Source organism: Sorex araneus, chromosome X, assembly GCF_027595985.1.
Source record: "Sorex araneus isolate mSorAra2 chromosome X, mSorAra2.pri, whole genome shotgun sequence".
Classification (NCBI taxonomy): domain Eukaryota; kingdom Metazoa; phylum Chordata; class Mammalia; order Eulipotyphla; family Soricidae; genus Sorex; species Sorex araneus.
The window spans coordinates 54,951,150-54,974,615 of NC_073313.1; the positions used below are offsets into that span (position 1 = coordinate 54,951,150).

Genomic DNA, 23,466 nt, shown 5'->3' on the forward strand with positions numbered 1-23,466 from the left:
CTGCCCGCTGTACTATTGCTCTAGCGCCTTACATTCAGTTTTTTTACATTGGCTCGACTGAGGTCCCTTAGTTCTGAAAGCAGGTAATACTTCTTTTTTGTTTATCGTTAGTTTCCCAGCATGTAATTGCAATACATATAGCTGTAATATAAATTACATAGAAAGCAGTGGTATAATTTTATGCTATGATTTTTATTATTTTTGCACATCTGTTAAATTATTATTTGTATTTTATACTGTTTGCCTTCAACATTGGACTTTTTGTTTTTGTTTTTTTTTTTTTTTAAGTCATACACAGTGGTGCTCTAGGGCTAATTCTGGCATGTTTCTCAGGTGTTGCCTCCCACTGGTGCCAGGGATCAAACCTAGGTCTCTCACGTGCAAAATATGTGTACTAGCCCTTAACATGTCTTAACATCTCCATGGACTTGCAATGAAATTTTTATCTGAAGCAATATTATGCTTTCTTTTGTTTATTAATTTTAACTTTGTACCATGACATATTTTATCTTTATTTTATTATTATTATTTTTTTTTGCTTTTTGGGTCACACCCAGCGATGCTCAGGGGTTACTCCTGGCTTTGCACTCAGGAATTGCTCCTGGCAGTGCTTGGGGGACCATATGGGATGCCGGGGATCGAACCCGGGTCGGCCACGTGCAAGGCAAACGCCCTACCCGCTGTGCTATCGCTCCGGCCCCTTTTATCTTTAAAAGTTTTTTCTTTGGTACATACTTATGATGAGATTTGGCCAGGGGCGCCATACCTGGCAGTGTTCAGGGCTTACTCTTGGCTCTTTGCTCTGAGTTCACTCCTTGAAAGTGCTCAGGGGTCATATGTGTGTTGAGGATAAAATCTAGGTCAGTCCCATCAAGGTAACACTCTACTTTTTGTACTATCTCTCTGGTTTCAGTAATGAAATAGTTTTAGTTTAATAATGGAAAATGTCTTGCATACATTTGCTTTGATGAAAGCATCCTCAACCCTCTACAATTTATTTTTTCTTTCCTCTTTCAAGGAAGGTTTTCTTTATTCCCTCTCTAATGCTCTTGTCTTTTGCATTTCCATGCTTATACTACGTTTCATTTTCTTCTGCTTAAAAATCTCAACACTTTTTGCAGAGATAAATGTACTGTGATAAATTCCTTCAGTTTTTGTTTGTCTGAGAAAGTCCTTACTTCTTCATCACTTGTTTTGGTAGAGAGCACTCTTAATTGTCCTCAGAGCACCATGTAGATAATGCCAAAGAGCAAACCTGGGGCTCTAAGAAGCAAGCATGCCCCCCAACATTTTGAGTCATTTCTCCAGCTTCTCCTATATTTTTACCTTTTTGGGTGCTGAAGACTGAACTCGTAATCATTTACATACAATGCAAGTGCTCTGCCACTGTATTGTATCTTTGGCTCACTTTACTATTAATTTTAAATAAATACATATAATTTTTGTATGATGCTGGAGATTGAACCAAGGCCTCACAGATGCAAGACAAATGTTCTGTTGCTGAGTCACATTCTCAGCTTCTCTTCACGTTAATGTTTCAGTTGTTTATTCAAAATAATTTGGGGGCGGGGGAGGTTTGGTCATACCTGGTGGGGCACAGGGGCTACGCCCCAACTCTTTTCTTGGGGATCATTCCCGGCAGTGCTCAGGGGATAATATGCACTTCTACGGATCTTGTGTCTGCAAAGCATGAGTTGAGCCTGTTGAGTTCTTTCTGTGGCTCCAGGGAATAGTGTGTTTTTTTGTGGGGTTTTTGCTGTGCCTCTTTTTTGGTGTGCCAGGGATTGAACCCAGGACCTCTACCAATGAGTCATATGCCTTGTCTCCTTCACTTTTAAATGACATACTTCCTAGATAGAAAAGGTAAGGTTAATTGTTTTTTCTTTTAATATTTTAATATTTCACTTCATTTTCTCACATGAGAAATTCATAATATTTATTCGGTTATAAGATTATCCTTCTTTCAATGTGAACTCTTTAGTTTGGTTTTCATTAGATTGCATAGGATGCACCTTTGTGCAAATATTTTCAGAATTTGGTGTTTTGAGTTTCCTGGATCTGTGATTTGTTATCTTCATTAATTTAGAAAAATACTTAGCCATTATTATTTGCAGTATTTCTTTCTGTTTCATTCCTTCCTTCTGGTATTCCAGTTATGCCTATAATACATATTTTAAAATTGTCTCACAATTTGTGAATATTTCGTTTTTTTACTGCTTGTATTTCAGTTTAAGAAAATGGACAGATATTTTTACCATTTTCAAACTCACAAGTTCTTTCCTCATCAGGGTCCAGTTTACTAATGAGCCTATCAAAGACATTCTTCATTTCAGTTAATGAGATATTTATTTCTTGCAGTCATTTTCATTATCTCTTAGAATTCCTCTGCTTACATTACCCACTTGTTATAGTATGTTATGTGGCTCTTTCCTTAGATATTTTAACATATTAATCATAATATAATAAACCCCTTGTTTATTTAAAGAGTTGTTATATCTGAGTATGGTGCTTGCTTTGATCTTAATATTTTTTTTGTTTTTCATGTACCTTGTGTTTTTTATTGAAAACTGGTTATGTATTATCTAATGGGAACTAAGTGTTTCTGCAAGCTGTTGGCTCTTAGTGGCTTCTGCTTCAGGACAGCAGATCCCTGACACTCTGGATTTCTCTCTCCCTAAAGAAGGGTGTTTTGCTGAAACCTGGTTTTCTTGTCAGATCCAAGAAAAGTAATTGATATTTTAGTTTGTTTGTACTCTTTTTTCATTTTTATTTTTTTTATTGAGTCACCGTGAAAAAAGTTACAAAGCTTTCAGGTTCAAGTCTCAGTCAATCAATGATCAGATCCCCATCCTTTCACCAGTGCACATGTTCCACCACCAAGAACCCCAGTATACCCCCTTCCAACGCCCCCCACCTGTGTGGCTAATGATCTTCACTTTATTCTCTCTATACTTTGAATACATTCAAAACTGCAACAGAAAACAATTATTATTTAGAATTTTCCCCCAACAATCAAACCTGCTGAAAAGGTATCATTTGATTATTTGTTTTCCATTGCTGAGAATGAAGAATATATCATCTTTGGATTTCTGATATTTTAGCTCAGTTCACAGTTTCGTGTGTGGCTGCTCCGGATCTTGTCTGGGTGGAGAGTGTGCAAGATCTCCTGCGCACCACATCACTGCAAGCTCGTACCTCTGGGTAGTGGGGTCTAGAAGATGGCGGTCGCCACATAAGTGCCACCTCCGCCGCTGCCGCCACCCCTCTGAAAGGAAAGGTCTAGAGAGAAAAGCCTTTCTCCTCCCGGGGCGGCATGTAGCTCAATTTACAGTCTAGATGCATTTCTATAAGAAGCTGCTGGGTGCCAAAAGTGGTTTGTAGCCCTCCAGGATCATAGTCTTTAAGGAACAGAGGAGCCATTTCGTGTGCGGCTGCGCCGGATCTCATCTGGGTGGCTGGTTTGTAGAAATGTAGATTTGTGCCTCTTTTCCTAGGCAAGGCCACGAGACTACAAAATAGAAATTACTGGTTATTCTGAATAGGATAATAGACTTAGAACAGAAATTACTGAGCCATTTGGCATTGCAAGCCTTGGTTCGCCTTACACAGTTTTACAACTATTTCGATATTATAGGGAGTTGAATGTCAGAATAATAACTCTTCTCCCTTCTGCTTATTACTTTTACTAAAATCAATTTTCTGCCTACTTTTTCTGTTTCAATTTGGTATCCATTCTTTCTGAAGTCTCTTTGTTCTCCTTATCTTCACAGTTTCATTTATGTGAAGCTGCTGTCCTTCAATCTTTATCTCTTATTTTCTTTTGTTCTTTCTTCTCTTTCTTCCTCTTCATCATGTTTTTTATACTTCTTTCTTCATATCTTTCTCTTCATACTCCTTCCTAACAAGATGATAATATATGAAAAAACAGAAATGAGGTCAGATATATTTAAACTGGTAAAACAAACAGGAGTAGGTGATGGATTTGATTTGTGAATAAAGAAGAGGAAAGCATTATGAGTAACTTAAAATACATTACTTTAACTCTGTGTACAATATAAGAAAGAAATTACTACATACAATTTTTAAAACTAGTTATAAAATAGAAACAAACACATATGGTAGTGAAACCGTTAGTCATGTAAAAGGATAAAAATGGATATTACTTCTAGAAATCAATACCCAATATTGTTCCAAATATTACAGCAAATCATGTAAGATGCAAAATAAATCTTGTAGATATTGCAAACGAAGTGCTCAAGTTATTTCGGGGAGGGTGGTTTCAGAGAGGTAGCTCAAAGGACCAAGGGCATCCTTTGAGTATGGGAGGCTTTGGTTTAATCCCTGGCATCACATAGTCCTCTGAATACTTTTCTGCAGCACTGGTGATCACCACTGGTTGTGCTGAAAAACAGAAAAGCCATAAAACAAATTGTTCTTTTTAGAGTATTATTATATATTTGAAATCCCCTTAGGTCCTATTTTTAAAAAGAAAAGAATTGAAGACTTCTAGAAGAAAAGTGAAGGATGTAGATGAACTTTCCTCTATTCATCCCGTGGTTGTTGAATGATAAAAGCAAAAATAAGACTCTGAATGTTGGAGATAAAGTAGCATACAGTCTGGGGAACTTGGGTCTTGATCAACATGGTAGTCAGCTTCCTAGATATTTTTTAGAGCATATATCTCAGACCAGCTGCTGTAGGAGCTGGGAAGATGGAAGCATTAGTGGGCTCTGGCCACACACAAAAATGCCCAAGCACTTATACTGTCTCTCTATATAGAAGAAAATGACATCATAGGAATGTGTGTGTTTAGACAAAAACAACTCTGTTCTTGATAAATACCACAGGAAAGACAATGTTTCCACCCCTATGAGCAAAAGCCAACTAGAGACCTCTACTTTTGCCAGGCTGTAATGAGGTCTCCAATCTCCTGACAGAGAATCAAAGAAGGGTGATTAGAAATTGGGAATAGGATAAAACCCAGAGACCATTTGGGTAACCTGGATCTACATCTCTTATGGGTGATAATAAGATGCCTTTCTCTATAACAATGATGTGGTGTCCCCTCCGAAAAAATAACCCACTAGTAAAGAGTCAGAATCTTTATCACCAGGCAATTGTACCAGTGACATCCGTTCACTAATTAAGCTTCCAGTTCTCTCCTAATCAGAGTGCCATCAGTAAAAACTTAATATGGAGCAAGAACTCTCAGTTAGCCCATAGGGAGCCTCTATCTCCCAAATATTAGTGGAAATTGAGTGGCAATGTGGACTTCCACATAAAAACTGAAGACTAAAGTAATATCTAATTTCTCATAATACGCAAACTATCCAGGATATAACTTAAAATCAATTGTCATGTCAGGAAGTATGATAACCACAACTTGAATGAAAAAAATGACATCAAACATACAAAACACATTAATATCATGTAATGATTTAAAAGCTAATATTAAATGTTTCTGTGAGCCTTCTTAGAAAAAATTTTAAAAAAATCTTGTCAAAGAAATATTTTAAGTCTCCAAAGAAAACAGATGATATAAATAAAAATCAAAAAGAAAATTGAGTATTCCCCCAATAGAAGAATTACCTTTTAAAGAAATTGTATTAGAATGCTTGAATATCATTAGCTGTTTCTCCTCTAAACTTCAACCTAAACTTTATATTTCATTCAAAATTTAAATCCAAGTGGATGACAGAGTTCTATGAAAGTTTTTCATATAAAATTTTGTGGTTTGAAAGTTAAAAATTTTAGAGTATAAAACAAAATCTTTAGATACTAAGGATTGTTTAAGAATTCTTTGAAGTGACACCAAAACCATGACAAGTGAGGAAAATCAGTAAATTGAGCTTGCTTAAAATTCTGCTTTGTGATTCTGTTAGTGGAATGAAAAAAACATACTACAAACTAGGAGAAAATATTTTCAAATCATACCCATACCTGTGACAAAATACTGGTATGTAAATGCTATAAACTCTCAAGACTCAACACTTCAAGGAAAAAAAAAGCAAAGAAAGAAAAATCCAATCACAAAATGAACAAAAGACACAGACAGTTCACTAAAGAGAATGCCTGGAAGGCATAAATAAACACATATAAAAATGTTCAACCCATTCTCAGGAATAACTTCACGACAAAAGCATCCTCTGGGCAAGCCTGAGAAGCCCCACATTTGATTCCTGGTGCTGCCTGCATATATCAAGCAGTCTCTGGCTCCTGTTGTTTACTGCCACAACAGTGAGCAACCTTCAGTATGCCACAGACAGGTGTGCGTGATGACCACAGCTGAAGTGTAAGATTCCCGACAAGTACTACAACTCAGGGGGTGGGGACAGTACAGTGGTTAGAACACATGCCTAGCATGCACCCACCCCAGGTTTGTTTCCTGGCACTACATGACCTCCTGATCATTTCTGTTTGCAGTCCTGGAGGTCCTCCTGCATCACCACCCTGCAACATGTGACCTCATCACCAAAGTACTACTGGGGTGGCTGGGGTGGTCCCTGACACCATGGGGCCTTAGCAGTACTGCATCCTCAAGCCTTAACATAAAACCTCTTGCACCCTTGTCTGAGTATTACTGGGAGTGCGGCCCATGTAATTAGAAAAAATGTGCCAACCCCAGTAAACATTAGAGATGGAATGTGAGAGTACCACAACCAGAAGAGTATCACAGAGAAGCATGCATGTGACTCCCACTCATCATAACAGCAATAGCAAAGAAAAAGGAATAGTTAAAAGTGTTCAGTATCCTTAGTCATCAGGAAATGCAAATTAGAACCACAATGAGTTGTTACTTTCTATTTATCAGAGTAGCTGAAAAACAACTGACAACAGATACTGTCAAGGACTTGGGAAAATGGATCACTCACATATTGCTGGTGGGAATATAATATGATACAAACTCTGGGAGTTTGGCAATTTTCTATAAAACTAATATTCGCTTACCCTACATACCAGTAGTTTACTCCTGGGAATTTATTTATCCCAGAGAAATAATCACTTATTTTCATAGAAAAAAATATATATGAATGTTTATAGCTGCTTTAATCATAATAGCCCCAAATTGGAAATCATCCAGATGTCACATAATCTATTGAACCAACTATGGCATATATAGCACTGTAGCACTGTCGTCCCATTGTTCATTGATTTGCTCGAGTGGGCACCAGTAACATCTCCATTGTGAGACTTGTTACTGTTTTGGGCATATCGAATACTCCACGGGTAGCTTGCCAGGCTCTGCCGTGCGGGCGGGATAGCTTGCCTGTCTTTCCGAGAGGGATGGAGGAATTGAACCCGGGTTGGCTGAGTGCAAGGCAAAGGTCCTACCCGCTGTGCTATCGCTGCAGCCCATGGACTAGTCCCCAGCAGTAAAAAACAAACTATCAATATATACATGACTTGGGTGTATTTCACAGTTTTACAATGCAAAAATAAAGTTACTCAAAATCTGACATATGGTATGATTTCAAGTTTAGAACTTTTTGTGATGATAGAGTAGTTCTGAGTTTTGTATTTTAAGCTGTAGTGATCTATAGAAACCTCCACATATTATAAAGTGATAGAATTATACATAGAATATCAATGTCAAATTTCTGATTTTGATATTGTATTAAATTATATTGGGCCAGAGAGATAGTACAGGAGTTAAGGTGCTTGCCTTGCATGCATTCAGTTGACTTCGTTTTAATCCCTGATACCTTTGCACCACTGGGAGTGACTCCTGAGCACAGAACACAGTAAGTCTGTGGGTGTGGGCTCAAAGCAAAATTACTATCAATGATCTTTGGAGGATAGTATATATGCTCTCTGTACTATTTTTGCATTTTGTATGTATCTATTATCTCAAAATGAAAATGCATAAATTTTTGTGGGGGAAAAATATCACCCCAGTTGTGCACAAGAGTTACTCCTATTTTTGTTCCCAGGGGTCACTGCTTTTGGGTTTAGTGGACCATATGTGATGCTCGGGATTGAACCTACGTCAGCTGCATGAAAGGAAAGTGCCTCACCTGATGTACTATCTCTCTAACCCCCCAAAGTGTAAAATATTAAATAGTAAAATTATAAAATAATTTTCAATCCATGGGAAGAGAGATGCTCTGTGCTCAGAGTCGCTGGACTCCCACCCTGCAGTTGATGGAGCACCAGGAACAATGAGGAGATACAAAGTAATTCAGCTAGGTGGATAGAAGCCAACAAAAGTCCAGGGAGAGCCTCATCTACATCAGATCTTTTGCACTGCCTAAAAAAGACTTTAAAACAATAATCTCACTGTTTAATGATCTTAAACCAAAAAATTGAATAGGTAATCAATAAATCTGAAGTCTGATAAAAATGAACAAACTCGGGGCTGGAGAGATAGCACAGCGGGTAGGGCGTTTGCCTTGCACGCGGCCGACCGGGTTCAAATCCCAGCATCCCATATGGTCCCCTGAGCACAGCCAGGGGTAATTCCTGAGTGCAGAGCCAGGAGTAACCCCTGTGCATCGCCAGGTGTGACCCAAAAAGCAAAAAAAAAAAAAAAAAAAAAAAAATGAACGAACTCATTTATTCAATTATAAATAAAGAAAATAAAGACTAAAGTAACCAAGTATTGTCAGCAGAACAGAATGGATGAAGCAACCTCCAAGACAGTGCATGACTCCATCAGTAAAGAAAAGGGAAAGGAAAGAGATTGAGAAAAATATGAGAATTGGAAAGATGTCATTGAAACACCCAGGGAAGAATAACTCAGGAATTTTAGAGCAAGAGAACAGAAGGAAAGGACAAGAATGGCGGGTTGGAGAGATAATAGTTCAGAATTTCCCCAGTCTGGAGAGGGAGGTTAGTACACTAATCCAGGTGGCCCAGACTGCCAGTTGCAGTACATGCAAACAATACCAATACTGAGAAACATTGTCGTCAGAATGGCAAGAACAAAAAACAGAGACAGTCTTCTTAAAGTAGGAAGAGTGAAGACTCTCCAAGTAGGAAGAGAGAAAAATCATATAATAGGGAAAAATTAGAGTTACATCAGATTTCACAAGTGAAAATATATAAGCAAGAGAATGGAATTATATATTCAAAGTATTGAGTGAAATGACTCATTGATAAAGAACTCCCTACATTCCAAGACTTTCACTGAGATATGAAGGAGTGATAAAACATTTAGACGAGAACTGAAGACATTTGTTGTGTCTAAACCAGCTCTTAATGTTACATTAAAACCAGCTCTTAAAGACTTTGCAGAATTAGCTAGAATAAAAAGGAAAAAGTAACCAAAATCCTAAAAAAATAGCAACAAATTCCTTCATGTCAGTAATTTCTCCAAATGCAGCTGGACACTATCAAAGACACAAAATCACTGGATGAATCATGAAAAAAAATTCTATTTCCCACTGTTTGAATGAGATTCATTTGAATTCCCATGATAAATGCAGATTCAGGTAGAATGGTTAGAAAATAGGCATGGTTAGAAAATAGAATGGTTAGAAAACAGGCTAACCATGGACTAAAACAGTAGGGACAGTCATATTTGTATCCTAGCATTTAAGCTAAACAATATACTGAGATAAGGATGGTCTTTCAGTACTGATAAAAAGTTCAATAGATCAAGAGGGCTTAATACTTATCAATGTAAATACGCCAAATAAAGGGGATTGAGTTTACACTGTAGCCAAGAGTAAGGTGCTATAATGTTTTGTTTTCAGTTGGTTGGCTTGTGGGGCCACACCTGTCAGTGCTCAGGGACAATGCTGGGCTCTGTGTTAAGGGATCACTCCTGGCAGGCAGGGGCGATCATATGGGGCACCGGAGATTGAACCCAGTTTGGTCGAATAAGGCAAACAGCCTCTCTGCTGTACTATTGCTCCAGTCCAAGTGCTAGAATGCTCTTACATGAAATCATATGAATACTAGTACGAGCAATTATACTAGTAATATACATAAAACAAAAACATTTTTTAAGCAACTGGTGTTGGCGTGGATGTGGGGAGAAAGGGACTTTTCTTCACTGCTGGTGGGAATGCCGACTTGTTCGGCCATTTTGGAAAACAATATGGACAATTCTCAAAAAATTAGAAATTGAGCGCCCATTTGACCCAGCAATTCCACTCCTGAGAATATATCCTGGAGAGGTAAAAAGGTATAGTAAAAATGACATTTGCATTTCTATATTCATTGCGGCGCTGTTTACAATAGCCACAATCTGGAAAAAACCAGAGTGCCCAAAAACAGATGACTGGTTAAAGAAACTCTGGTACATCTACACAATGGAATACTATGTAGCTGTCAGAAAACATGAAGTCATGAAATTTGCATATAAGTGAATCAACATGGAAAGTGTCATGTTGAGTGAAATGAGTCAGAAAGAGACAGACATAGAAAGATTGCACTCATATGTGGAATATAAAGTAGCAGAGAGGTACGAGCTAGCAATGATGCAACTTCTGGCAGAAATTCCTATGGACTTAGTTACTAAAATACTAAAATACAGAAATCCAAAACCTCGCGGCCGCTGTGGTGACCACACAACCTCATATCTCTTCATTCTTAGCAATGGAAAACAAATTATCTAATGCTTCCTTTCCAGCAGGTCTGACTTTTGGGGGGGAGGAGGAACTCCAAACAATAATAGTGAGTTTTTTGTTGAAATATTGAATGTAATCAAAGTAAAGAGAAAGTAAAGTGAAATTTATCAGCTACACAGGCGAGGTGGGTGTGTGGGGGGTGTGGGGGACGTTTACTGTGGTTCTTGGTGGTGGAATATGTGCACTGGTGGAGGGATGGGTGTTTGAGCATCGTGTAACTGAGACTTAAGCTTGAAAGCTTTGTAACTTTCCACGTGGTGATTCAATAATAAGTAAATAATAATAATAATTTTCAAGACATTGCTGACCTTGTGATTTTAAAACTCATGCATAAGTTTTAGCTGGTTGAACTCCATTATTGGCACCACTACACGCTGAATACTAGATGTTTACCCATTTCTGCTACCATTGATTGCTGCTCCGAAAATCTGATTTCATTCTCATTTTCCCTCTCTTTCTTATTTCCATCCGGACCTGAAGAGATAGTACAGTGGACAATGTGTTTGCCTTACACCGGCTTATCGAGTTTGATTCCAGGAACCCACATTGTCCCCCAACTGTTGCCGAGAGTGAGCTCTGAGCACTGTTGAATGTAACACCCTCACCCAAGTTATTTTTCCTCCACCCTTTTTTAGATAGGTATATAGTAGAGTCCTACTGTGTTATTTTCCCCATCTAAAACAGTTAAGTAACATTGCTTTAAAACATTAAAAAAGTTTCAGCTTTGCATCATTGGAAATTATAATTTTTGTTAATTTTGGCACTCAAAGTCCAATTCAGTCCTTCTTACTACAGTTTCTCTGTTTTTCCCGTTTACCTACACTTTTTCTATTTCCTTCCTGAAGGTATTTTTCCTTTTGCTTTTTTGGTTTTTCCACATACAAATGAAATCGTGGAAATTTTTATACATCTGTCATTTTCACAAGCACAATACCTTCTAGATCCTTCCATGCTATTGCAAATGGTCGAATTTCTTTTTTTTTAATAACTGAAGAGCATTTCATTGTGTAGACATACTGCATCTTAACCCAATCCACAGTTGATGGGCACTTAGATTTTTTCCATTTCCTGGATATTATAAATAATGCAGTGATAAGCATGACTTATGCATATCTCTTCGAATTAGTGAAATTAAATTTGCTTGTGGCTGCAACTTCTATCATCACAGCATCGGCAGTGAATTCTGTCATTGAATCTTTTAATCACTTCTTTCAGACAGTGTCAGATTAAGAGTTATGACTATAAAGTAAAGGAGTTGAATTGGCTGTTCAGCAGTGTTCAAACCCTGTGCATTTCAATCACAGGTCTTCACATTGTAAGGAGAGGTCCAGCTCTTGACTAGCTCATGGAAAATTACCTTTAAGCCCTCCTTCCTGATTTAGACATCTTTGTTCACCTAGAACCTGAGGCTTTGCAGTATTGATTTGACTTCTGCATTGTTGGGGACTGAGTAAATAAGGATAGTTACGCAGATGTTCCACACCTACCTGACTAATCCTCCTTAAAAGCCCCAAGTACCAAGTCTTGGGTGAACTTTGAAAGTTGTGAGGACAGTGCTGGGAAAATTAAGAACTGGCCATGCATCACCACTGAGAGAACTGAAAGTCCAAACCTCATCTCCTCTGGACTGTGACATATGCACCATTTATTACTGCTCATTTCAATCAGTCTCTAACCATTGACCAGTCTGCCTGGCCCGTTTTCCCTGGTACTTTTTTTTAATCTCCCACAAATAAATTCAGTCATTCTATATCTGTCCTTCTCCTTCTTATTCATTTCACTCAGCATGATACTCTTCCAGGTCTATTCATTTATAGGCAAATTTCATGACTTCGTTTTTTCTAACAGCTATGTAATATTCCATTGTATAGATGTGCCATAGTTTCTTTATCCATACTTCTTCTCCCAGGCAGTTGTTTCCAGATTCTGGCTATTGTGAATAGTGCTGCAATGAACATAGATGTGCAGGAGGTTTTTCTGTTGTTTGTGTTTAGACCTTCATGGTATATTACCAGAAGTGGTATTGCTTGGTCAAATGGGAGCTCAATTTCTAGTTTTTTGAGGAATATCCATATTGTTTTCCAAAATGGCTGGACCAGTAGGCACTCCCAACAGCAATGAATGGTAAGTGAGTCAATGGTTGGTCAATGGTGTGGGAGATGGATGGTGTGGGAGATGAATGGTGTGGGAGATGGATGGAAGGAGATAGAGAAAGGTCCATATCATTACTAGTTGGAAGTGATAGATCTGGACAAGACCTGAGTGTTGAAAGAAGGTAAAGGGATGTACATGATAAGCTTTCAGCATCTGTATCGCAAACCATAATGTCTAAGATGAGAGAAAGATAGAAAGAGAAGAGAGGTGCCTGCCATGGAGGCAGGCGGGAGTGGGGAGTGGCTTGAAGGTGTGGGAAGGAAACTGGGGACACTGGTGCTGGAAATTACACTGATGGAGGGATGGGTGTTGGAACACTATGACTGAAACACAATCATGAACAATTCTGTAATGCTCTATCTCATGATGATACGATAAAAAAATCTAAATGGTAATCTAACCAAAAAATCACTGTCTTTTTACTGTAATGAACCACATCCTGTAGTCTGACACCTTTTCTGAATTTTATGACTCTTAATGAGTCTTTGCAACCAAAGATGGCCTACAGGACCCTGCCACACTACTATATCACTTTCTCTTAATTTCCAAGGGAATGTGGAAAAGTGAACACTAGCCTTTGTGGCTTATGTGGTCAGACTGTTTGCAGAGTCTTGAGTACATTCACTGTATTACTTTAAAGTTGTGAAAGAAATATAAATATATCAATCCCCAAGTGATTTCAATAAGCCTCTATAGGATAAAGGCTTCCACTGGCTTGTTATAAAAGAAATCTAATAGAGCCATTAAATCTGACTACATGTTACATTACTTACCTAAACTATAATGAAAGTCGCAAGAAAATACCAATAAAATTTATCAGGTTGCCAAAAGCTGGAAATTTTCTATATTAATTAGTATGTATTAAATTTATATAATTCATTTTTATTCAGTGTCATATGAATAGCAAACATTAAAATAGAAGAATGCATGATCAAGTATTTTATGGCATTGTTAATTTTTGTGTACCCTTATCTATAGCAGTAAACTTAAACCATAAGTGCAATCAGTGGAAAACATTTGGATACAGTATGGTGCATTTCTATCATGAAATACTATGCAGCAATGCAAAATATTGAACAAGAAAGACTAGGGCTAATTAAGGTAAATCAGTGTGTTGAAATAAATCATGATCTTAAGTTCTGTAAAATGAAAAGCATGACTTGTTATTAAAAGACATAAGAAGGGTTGGTAAATGCTTTTCTAGTAGATGAGGTGAAAAAAAGGAGGCAGAGAGCAAAGAATGAAATTGAAAATATTCCCATTTATGTTAGTTTATATATATATATATTTACATTAAAAGCATAAATCATTTTAATATGGTAAGTCTTGGAACAATGTTAACATAATTTCTAAAATATTTAGAACATGTTAAAAAATTAATGATGAATATTTGAGGACGAGTAAGTGAATCTATGAGAGACAAAGAATGCCTCAGGTTTATTTAATAGAATAGTAAATGGTGGGATTCTTTCATTCTCTAAACATATTTTTGAGCACTTTAACTATGCTAGACATTGTTCTAGAAGCTGGGAATAGAACAATAAATAAAACACAACAACCCATATCCTTAAAAGGCTTTCGTTCAAATGGGAAGAGAAATGCATGACTAAAGGAGAAACTTGTTGAGAAGTAGGACTAAAAGAGAAACTCGTTAAGGGGTAGGACATCTATACAATGGAATCAGTTAGGGGCCTGTTAATTTGAAAATATTGAGACCAAATTTGAGAAATAAGGTGAGCAAATAGGGTTAGCATCAAAAACTGCTAAGCCAAGTCAAGACTAGAGATACAGATATGGAAGCAGGTGGTGTTTCAGACCGCCTTTCCTTAGTCGGCTCACGTTGTACTGCAGACACTTTACAGAGGAAGTGCTGAGGAAAAACAGGGAGCTGACAGGGGAGGTTGCTATGCAACAGATGACGGGAAGTCGTCCAGCCAGGCCGAATTGATGTTGGCCCTTAAGAACCAAATGTTTCCATGCATCCTAGCATTAACTTCCATTCCTACACAGTATCCTGGTAGGATCTGATACCAGAATAAATATGAAAGGAACAAAGATCAACCTTGGGATTTTTGGAAATCATTATTTCAACATGATTCATCACCACTGCGTAACATTTTATGCACCCTCTTTAAGTCTCCTCACTCACTCTGAAAGCACAGCATATGTGTGTCCTTGAGTAGGATTCTGGTAAATGCACCCCATGCTTCCCATTTTGCATATTTGGGAACCCAGTTGAGAGAAATGGAGTGAACTGAGCTGACTCACATAGCTAGTGACAGACTGGTGAATCACTCCAGTGCAAGAATTGAGGCCCCTTTCTGGAAGAAACCCAGGTAAACATTTACTGTGAATCAGAACTCGTCTTGGTTCAGACATACAAGTTCCTTGCTGCTCCAATGGGTAACAGGAAGCCCTCAGGCTTGCATGTTTGTGTGCCACTCACAGAAAAAAAAAGGCCTTCTAGTCCGATAAAGGAGGGGCCTCCGAAGACAGTTCCCACGCCTGCATAAACCCACAGAAGAGTTGACATGGCTGAGAGCCTCAAGACCTCAAGAAAGGACAAGCATATTTTAGCACCAATGTTAAAATGTTAAGTTTTGCCTCTGAAAAAGTGTCGGACGGGCAGCATCCTATCACAGCTAGTTCTGCTTGAACCTAGGTTTTGTAGTCAGGAAGATCCAGACCCCTGAAATTGTTATTTGCTGACTCTGTGGCCTTGACTATTTCACATCATGTTCCCGTGCCTCACACTCCCGATCTGCTAAATGGAAAGTCTGTATCCACCCTCCTGGGCTGCCGGGAGAGGAAAACAAGCCCAGTACAGACAGTACTGATACAAGCTGTGCGATAAACCTTCCCCACCTCCACACTCCTGGCTGGAGCTGCACAAAGGGGCAAGAATCTAATGTTTTTAAATCCGAGAGCCGTGGGGGCTTTGGGGTTGTATAATCGGCACAGACCTTTTTCTCTTCACCCTTTCTCTCTCCTCACCATTTTTCTCTTCAACAGGCTCTCTGGCCATTGCTCTTGCTGGGTCCCTACTCGGGAGCTTAGCTGGAGCCTAGCACTTGTTGCAATTACAGACCCCACACAGCGACTGCGTGAAGAGCTGTGTGTGCTTGTTGCTAAGCAAGGGGGTGGCGATGCTTGCCGACCTGCCAGGAAGGGACCCTGAGAGGGGAAGGACAGGATTCCGCATTGCGGAAAAAAGTAGGGGGGGGGCGGCGTGTGGGGCAAGGGGTGGGACCTAGAGGCCTAGCGCATCTGTTTGGGGAGGAGGGGATAGCGACGGAGAGGAGGGACTGCTGTATACTAGCGACCCGGTTGGCGGCGGGGTGGTGTGTTGGCACGGAGGCGGGCCTGCCGCCCCGCACACATGCGCGTCATGGATTCGGAACGAGGCTTTTGTTGGGGAAGCGGGCGGGCCGCGACTTCCGCGGGCGCGCTGTGCGCATGCGCAGAGCCCCCGGAGGCGGTGGGCGGTCTCTTAGGCGAAGAGGCGGGGTCAACCTCGCTGCCGCGCTGGCATTTTCTCCTGGACAAGGAGAGGGTGCGGCTGCTGAGGCGCGAGAGCAGCAGAACCGATCCCCTGAGTCGTGAAGAAGGGAGGCTACGAGGGGGTTGGGGTTGGGGCCTGAGGCAAGGTGAGAATCAGCCCCCAGACAGGGCATCTGCCCCCCTGGTGCGGGCTCCTCATTTTTCATTCCGTTCCCTTTACCCCGGATTCTGATTCCCTTTCCACTACCCAAACCCTGATTCACACCCCTTCCCCGATCCTCCCTTCTTCGCCCTCTACACCCGTCCAGTCCCTTCCATCCTGCAAATTCTCTGTAGATTTCTCGACGTCGGTTTGTACTGTTTGTTATACGAGTCCTCCTTATTGGGAATCTCCATTTAATTTCCCAAACCCGAATCCCGACCCATTCCCCCGAATTCTCCTATCTGAACCCCAGTATTGACGCTTATCTTCGTCACATCCTCGGAATCGCCATTCGGACCCCCATTCACTTTCCCCACCCCTGTCTGGTCAGCCGGTTTTCATATTCAGCACCGTATCCGCCCCCACAATCAGCCCTCAGCACCCTCTCCTCCTGAATTTGGTCCTGCGTATTTGCCCTTTGGTGTAACCCCAACTCCTCCTCCCCCCCCCACCAGGCTCTGCTCTTGCCAGAGGGACTGGATCCATGGCTCAGAACATGAACCGTGGTGCGGGCCTCCTCGGCTTCCAGGTGAGATATCCACCCCCACCCCAACAATTCCTCAGTCGTCTGCTCCTCCTGTGCTCCTCCGGCTGCCAGAAAGTCTGGATCCGATTTTGCTCTCCTTGTGCCTAGAGTGTCGTCTTTTAAATTACCATGGTTTATGTGTGCCGGGGCGGGGTGGGAGCGTCCCTGTTCTGCTATCAGTTCCTGCTCAGAGAAAAGGGAGACTCTGTTAATAGGGCATTATGCCCAGAAAATGCGGGTTGGTAAAGAACCATCCCCCCGCCATAGTCCTGATGCTTGGATAGCAGTTGGCCGGCTTCCCTTCCCCCACCTGCTCGCCTCCTCCTCCCTCTCTCCTCCCATTTCCCACCCCTAAGACCCTTCTCATTCTCAACTCCTTGAAATGTCCTGGACCCGCCCCCTTCCTGCTGCACCGTGCACTCCCTGAGCTTGGCCTCTGACCTCGCTCTTCACATTACACTTCGCCCCCAGTTCCTGTCCACACACTTCTCATCTCGCCCCACTCCTCCCTCAGCTTCTGCTCCACTCTGCTACCAGCACACAAATTGTTAGATTTGTTACCATTCTGTCTTCCTTCTCCTCTCCTGGCAATTGAGAGCTGCATCAGCCCTCCATTTCCCCCAGTCGCCTGCCTACACTTAACCCTCTGCTGTTCTCCCCACCCTTTGCTTCAAGTGTCTGCTCAGGAGGTCCAGAGATTTAATTCCCCCCCCTGTGTTTGCAGGATGAGGCCTCGGTAGAAGACAGCGCCTTGCTTATGCAGACCCTGATGGAGGCCATCCAGATCTCAGAGGCTCCGCCTACCAACCAGGCCACAGCAGCTGCCAGCCGGCAGAATGCTAGTCCCCAGAGTTCACAACCCCCAACGGTCTGTGAGATGGCTGATATTCAGGTTTCAACAGCTGATGCTAGGCCCAAGACAGCCTTTAAGGCTCAGAATGCCATCACAAAAGGCTCGAATGGTGCCTATGATTTCTCTCAGGCTCTCCATGCCAAGGAGATGCCCAATATCCCACCTAACGCAGCATATAAGTACCAAAATGCCAATGCTGCCTATGATTTTTCCCAGGCAGCAACTACCAATGAGTTAACTGCCAATAAGTCTGAAATTGCTTTTAAGGTTCAGAATACTGCTACTATGGTGGGCCCAAGTGCCACCTACAATTTCTCTCCATCTCTCAGTGCCAGTGAGATGGCTAATACTCAGCCCAAGGCAGCCTTCAAGGCTTGGAATGATTCCTCTAAAGTCCCAGTTGCTGATGCCCAGGCCCAGATTATTAACCAGGGCAAGATGATCTCTTCCCAAGCTGACATAGAGGCTGACCCGGGTGTCTCTGAATCTGATGGTGCAACTGCACAGACACCAACAGATGGTTCCCAAGCTCAAAATCTGGAGTCCAGGACTATAATTCGGGGCAAGAGGACCCGCAAGGTGAGATCCCTGGTAGTTATATTTCGTTTTGGGTTCTCACCTTCTCAGGTTCATTTTTCCAAACAAAAGAGTGTAGGTGTATATATAACTACATACATTTATCTGTATGCAGCTGGGTTGTAGGGGGTGATAAGTGAAATGTGAGCATTTTGACCCTCTGAGTGTATATAGAGTGATGGGGAGAGACATGAATACATAATACATTCAACCTGCATATAATTTATTTTCAATTTTTATGATAATTGTGTTGTGGTAGGTCTTAGGTGAAGCACATTCACATGGGTTATCTATATCTAAATATCCAAGGTACATCATACCAGCTTGAAATTAAAGTGTCAGCTAAAAGAGAAGGAAATGTAAGACCCAAAGAGGCGAAGTAATTTGAATGATTTATCCAGGGTGGCACAAGCACAAGCAGTGCCTGTGGTGGATATAGTAAGGGGGAGAATCTTTTGACCCCACCCTTGGGTTGCTCATGGCCTGTTTCAGAATTGGAGTTCAAACCTGAACAACAGTGAGAGACAAACCCAATTCAGGGTGACCTTTAGCTAGTGGATCAGGCTACTATGCAGATGAAGGTTTTAAAGGGAGCCTTCTTGGAATAGACAGGGTAAGGATGCAGAATTGAGTGATGGATGACCTTCCTTCTCTTTGATGATGCAGATTAATAACTTGAATGTGGAAGATAACAACAGTGGGGATCAGAGGCGGGCCCCACTGTCTACAGGGACCTGGAGGTCTGCACCGGTTCCAATAACCACTCAGAATCCACCTGGCGCACCCCCCAATGTTCTTTGGCAAACCCCTTTGGCTTGGCAGAACCCATCAGGCTGGCAGAACCAGACTGCCAGGCAGACCCCACCAGCACGTCAGAATCCCCCTGCTAGGCAGACCCAACCAGCCTGGCAAAACCCAGTTACTTGGCAGAACCCAGTGATCTGGCCAAACCCAGTGATCTGGCAGAATCCGGTGATCTGGCCTAACCCCATTATCTGGCCTGGCCCTGTTGTCTGGCCAAACCCACTGGCTTGGCAAAATCCAGCTGGATGGCAGACACCACCTGGATGGCAAACCCCTCCTGGCTGGCAGGGTCCTCCAGATTGGCAGGGCCCTCCCGACTGGCTGCTGCCGCCCGACTGGCCGCTACCTCCTGACTGGCCATTACCCATCGACTGGCCACTGCCACCTGACTGGATCCCCACTGATTGGCCAATTCCACCAGACTGGCAGAACCTGCGACCCTCACCAAACCTGCGCCCCTCTCCCAACAATCGTGCCTCACAGAACATGGGTGCCTCACAGCCCCGAGATGTGACCCTTCTTCAGGAAAGAGTAAGAAATATTCCAGTAGCGTCTTGCCTCTCATCTTTGTCATCATTCCAGTTGTAAGTAAGCCAAGTTTTTGACAAATATCTAACTTTAGTGATTTACCTTTCCCCACTTCCAGGCAAATAAGTTGGTCAAGTACCTGATGCTTAAAGATTATACAAAGGTGCCCATCAAGCGCTCAGGTAGGCACCCAGTGTCATCTCCCAGAGTTCTGCCCTTCCCTTTATTCCTTGTGTTGTGTGCAACCCCTAGCATGTATGTTGCATCTCCTTCAGTCTTCTTCATGGCTGATTCTTTGACATTCTTGAGAACTCTATTTCACACGGCAGAACTGACAAAGGTGTTGTAGTTCTGTGGCTTTTGTTCAGCTTAGGCTCTTCTCCCTACAGAAATGCTGAGGGATATCATTCGTGAATATGCTGATGTTTACCCAGAAATCATTGAACGTGCATGTTTTGTCCTGGAAAAGGTGAGATAGCAGCCCTGGGAGCAGAATTGTTGGTGGAATTTTCAGTTGCAAAGACTCATGGGGCACTTGGGGGCAGTCTCATGGGGAGGAGAGCAACTGAGAATGGGTAATTTGTGAATTATATTGTAATTACATAGTCTATTTTCTTTCCCCTGTAGAAATTTGGAATTCAGTTGAAGGAAATTGACAAGGAAGAACACCTGTATATTCTGATCAGTACTCCTGAGTCCCTGGCTGGCATACTGGGAACGTAAGATGGGGGTTGAGCCTTGCTTTTCTCAGGGATAGATTACCTGCTCCTGGAATTTTATTCGGGTCATGTTCTATGATTTTGAGCACAGAGCAGATCATGGGCAGTACTGAGGTTTAATTACTTCCTAGCAGAGGAGTAACTAGCTTGGTGTCTCATACAAATGGCTATTTAAAATATATTTTTTGTACTTCTTTAGGACCAAAGACACACCCAAGTTGGGTCTCCTCTTGGTGATTTTGGGTATTATCTTCATGAATGGCAACCGTGCTACTGAAGGTGAGTCGCTAAACCTGCAGCTGGGGATTGGCTTCAGCCTGATTTCCATGCTCATTTTCCTTCTCTTGTTTCTCCTTGCCTCCTGCTGCAGCTGTCCTCTGGGAGGCACTACGCAAGATGGGACTGCGTCCTGGGTATGATTGGGCTTTTATCTGTTTATATTATCCTTTGGCAACAGAGGATGGTCCCAGGATTGCATCAGCCTGATGTTCTTGGGTGATTAGTTTGGGGGAAATAACAGCCCAAGTATGTGAACTGGATGGATGGGAGAAAATAGTCCTAAAATCTTTGCCTCTTCTCTCATCTCTGATCTCTGCTGGAAAAGCTGTTTATTTATTTTTCTCACTTTGGGGAATGTTACCATCATTGACTGTGTTTTTTTCTTTTTACTATCAGGGTGAGACATCCCCTCCTTGGAGATCTGAGGAAACTTCTCACTTACGAGTTTGTTAAGCAGAAGTAAGTGGTGCTTAAGGGGCTTTGCCTGGTTCTCAGGAGTTCCCAGAAAGTCCTCCTCACACTCATTTCTTACACTATACCTATTCCTATGTATACAGAACAGCATATGTACCATGAATATTAAATATCATGTTTAGTCTTCAGTATTCTTATCTCTCAAGGGAAATCTGTCCACTATCCCTATGATAGAGATTTCTAAGACTGAGCCTGGCTGAGACTTTTATACTTTCACATAATGATAGTTACATGGCTATCTGTGACTCACTGACAAGATTGCAAGTACCTACAACTTGGGCTGGAACTAAGGGAGTGATGTGATATGTTCTCCATTCTGTGACACTACACATGTCTCTCCTTCATGTTTTGATGAAGCACTGGCTCTGGGGTTCAAACCATGATTAATACAAAGGGTAGTTACACTGTATTTAGAAATGAGCCAGTGGACTGAGGTTTGAAAATATAGAAATATTATTGATTGATTCATTACCTGCCTTACTTATTAGAAACAAAAACCTTTTTGCACTTCCTAAGGTATCTGGACTATAGACGAGTTCCCAACAGTAACCCTCCTGAGTATGAGTTTCTCTGGGGCCTCCGTTCCTACCATGAGACTAGCAAGATGAAAGTGCTGAGATTCATTGCTGAGGTAATAAGGAAGTTCTTCAGACTTGATAGGTTGAAAGATGAGGTGAGACTGACTGGGAAAAGCACAAAGCTGGAATGTAATGTTGGTATTGCACACTACAATGCGGCACTTAGGTGCCACATTATAAGTGATACTTATGTAAAAATAATAGCACAAAGATGGGCACTATGGCAGACAATATACCCCATTCTCTCTCGTGGTGGGGAATGTGCACTGGTGAAGGGATGGATGTTTGATCTTTGTTTGATTGTAACCCAAACATGGAAGCTTGTAACTATCTCACGGTGATTCAATAAAATTTAAAAAATAAATAAATATTTTTAAAAAGGAGGGCACTAAGTATGGGGTAGGTGCTCAATAAATGTTAACATACTATTTGGGTTTTGTTTTATTTCCTATTCCTTTCAGGTTCAGAAGAGAGACCCTCGCGACTGGACTGCGCAGTTCATGGAGGCTGCGGATGAGGCCTTGGATGCTCTGGATGCTGCTGCAGCTGAGGCTGAGGCCCGGGCTGAGGCGAGAACCCGCATGGGAATTGGAGATGAGGCAGTATCTGGGCCTTGGAGCTGGGATGACATTGAGTTTGAGCTGCTGACCTGGGACGAGGAAGGAGAATTTGGAGATCCCTGGGCCCGAATCCCATTTACCTTCTGGGCCAGATACCACCAGAATGCCCGCTCCAGATTTCCTCAGACCTTCGCTGGCCCCATAGTTGGCCCTAGTAGCACAGCCAGTGCTAACTTTGCTGCCAACTTTGGTGCCATTGGTTTCTTCTGGGTTGAGTGAGATGTTAGGTAGGTATATTACTTCAGATTGGGCTGTTAGACTCATTGGGAGAGTTCATGGCAATGTATTAATGTGCACAAGCCAGGAAACCTCAGAATATTGTGGGGGGAAAGAGGAAAGTAGGAGGAAGCACTTACTTTTCCATATTACTATTAATGATATAAAAACATTTTTCTTTCTTATGTTCACAGATATTGCTAATCAGTTGCAATAGTCTTTCCCCTGAGTGAGGCTGAAGCCTCAAATTCCTTCTGAACACAGCTATCTAGAGAGCCACGTCCTGTTGACTCAAAGTGGCATGCAAGATAAATCTATTTGCTGTTCCTTGTCTATTGCTTCCCCTCTTGTGTGCTGTCAAGTTTTGGTATCAAAAATAAACATTGACTCTGCAAAGTGAATTAGATGTCCTCCCTTTTCATGTTTGGGAAGAAATCACCACGTTTATATGGAAGAGATAGACCTCTAACTTGAGGGACAGGTCAGCTTTCAGCAAGTAGAAATTTGAGTAGATTTAATTAATAAGTCAGGAAACTAAGGAGAGATCAGTGAACTCAAAGTTTTCAGAAGTAGCACTCTAGCACTGTCACTGTCATCCTGTTGTTCATCGATTTGCTCGAGCGGGCACCAGTAAACATCTCCATTGTGAGACTTGTTGTTATTGTTTTTGGCATATCGAATACGCCACGGGGAGCTTGCCAGGCTCTGCTGTGTGGGCAGGATACTCTCAGTAGCTTGCCAGGCTCTCCAAGAGGGACGGAAGAATCGAACCCGGGTCGGCTGTGTGCAAGGCAAATGCCCTACTCGCTGCGCTATACCTCCAGTCCTTAAGAAGTATTGTAGTTTATTAAATAAATACAAA

The 23,466-nt window shown here is 41.6% G+C and overlaps 1 protein-coding gene across 4 annotated transcripts in view; it reads left to right on the plus strand.

Annotated features, from left to right (window-relative positions):
• MAGED1 (MAGE family member D1) overlaps nucleotides 1-23,005 on the plus strand; it is a 59,679-nt gene extending 36,674 nt beyond the window's left edge. For 2 of the 4 annotated variants that reach the window (XM_004606467.2, XM_055122529.1), the window contains 12 exons: nucleotides 16,887-16,960; nucleotides 17,682-18,389; nucleotides 19,053-19,721; nucleotides 19,837-19,900; nucleotides 20,108-20,187; nucleotides 20,346-20,437; nucleotides 20,637-20,716; nucleotides 20,808-20,850; nucleotides 21,113-21,175; nucleotides 21,707-21,821; nucleotides 22,230-22,615; nucleotides 22,799-23,005. In XM_004606467.2, the coding sequence (XP_004606524.1) occupies nucleotides 16,916-16,960; nucleotides 17,682-18,389; nucleotides 19,053-19,721; nucleotides 19,837-19,900; nucleotides 20,108-20,187; nucleotides 20,346-20,437; nucleotides 20,637-20,716; nucleotides 20,808-20,850; nucleotides 21,113-21,175; nucleotides 21,707-21,821; nucleotides 22,230-22,607 (2,337 nt within the window). In that variant the 5' untranslated portion in view covers nucleotides 16,887-16,915 and the 3' untranslated portion in view covers nucleotides 22,608-22,615; nucleotides 22,799-23,005. Of the gene's footprint in view, nucleotides 1-16,222; nucleotides 16,376-16,886; nucleotides 16,961-17,681; nucleotides 18,390-19,052; nucleotides 19,722-19,836; nucleotides 19,901-20,107; nucleotides 20,188-20,345; nucleotides 20,438-20,636; nucleotides 20,717-20,807; nucleotides 20,851-21,112; nucleotides 21,176-21,706; nucleotides 21,822-22,229; nucleotides 22,616-22,798 lie in introns of those variants that run through there. The other 2 variants (XM_055122530.1, XM_055122531.1) reach the window with 2 other exon arrangements.
• Nucleotides 23,006-23,466: the final 461 nt, after the last annotated feature.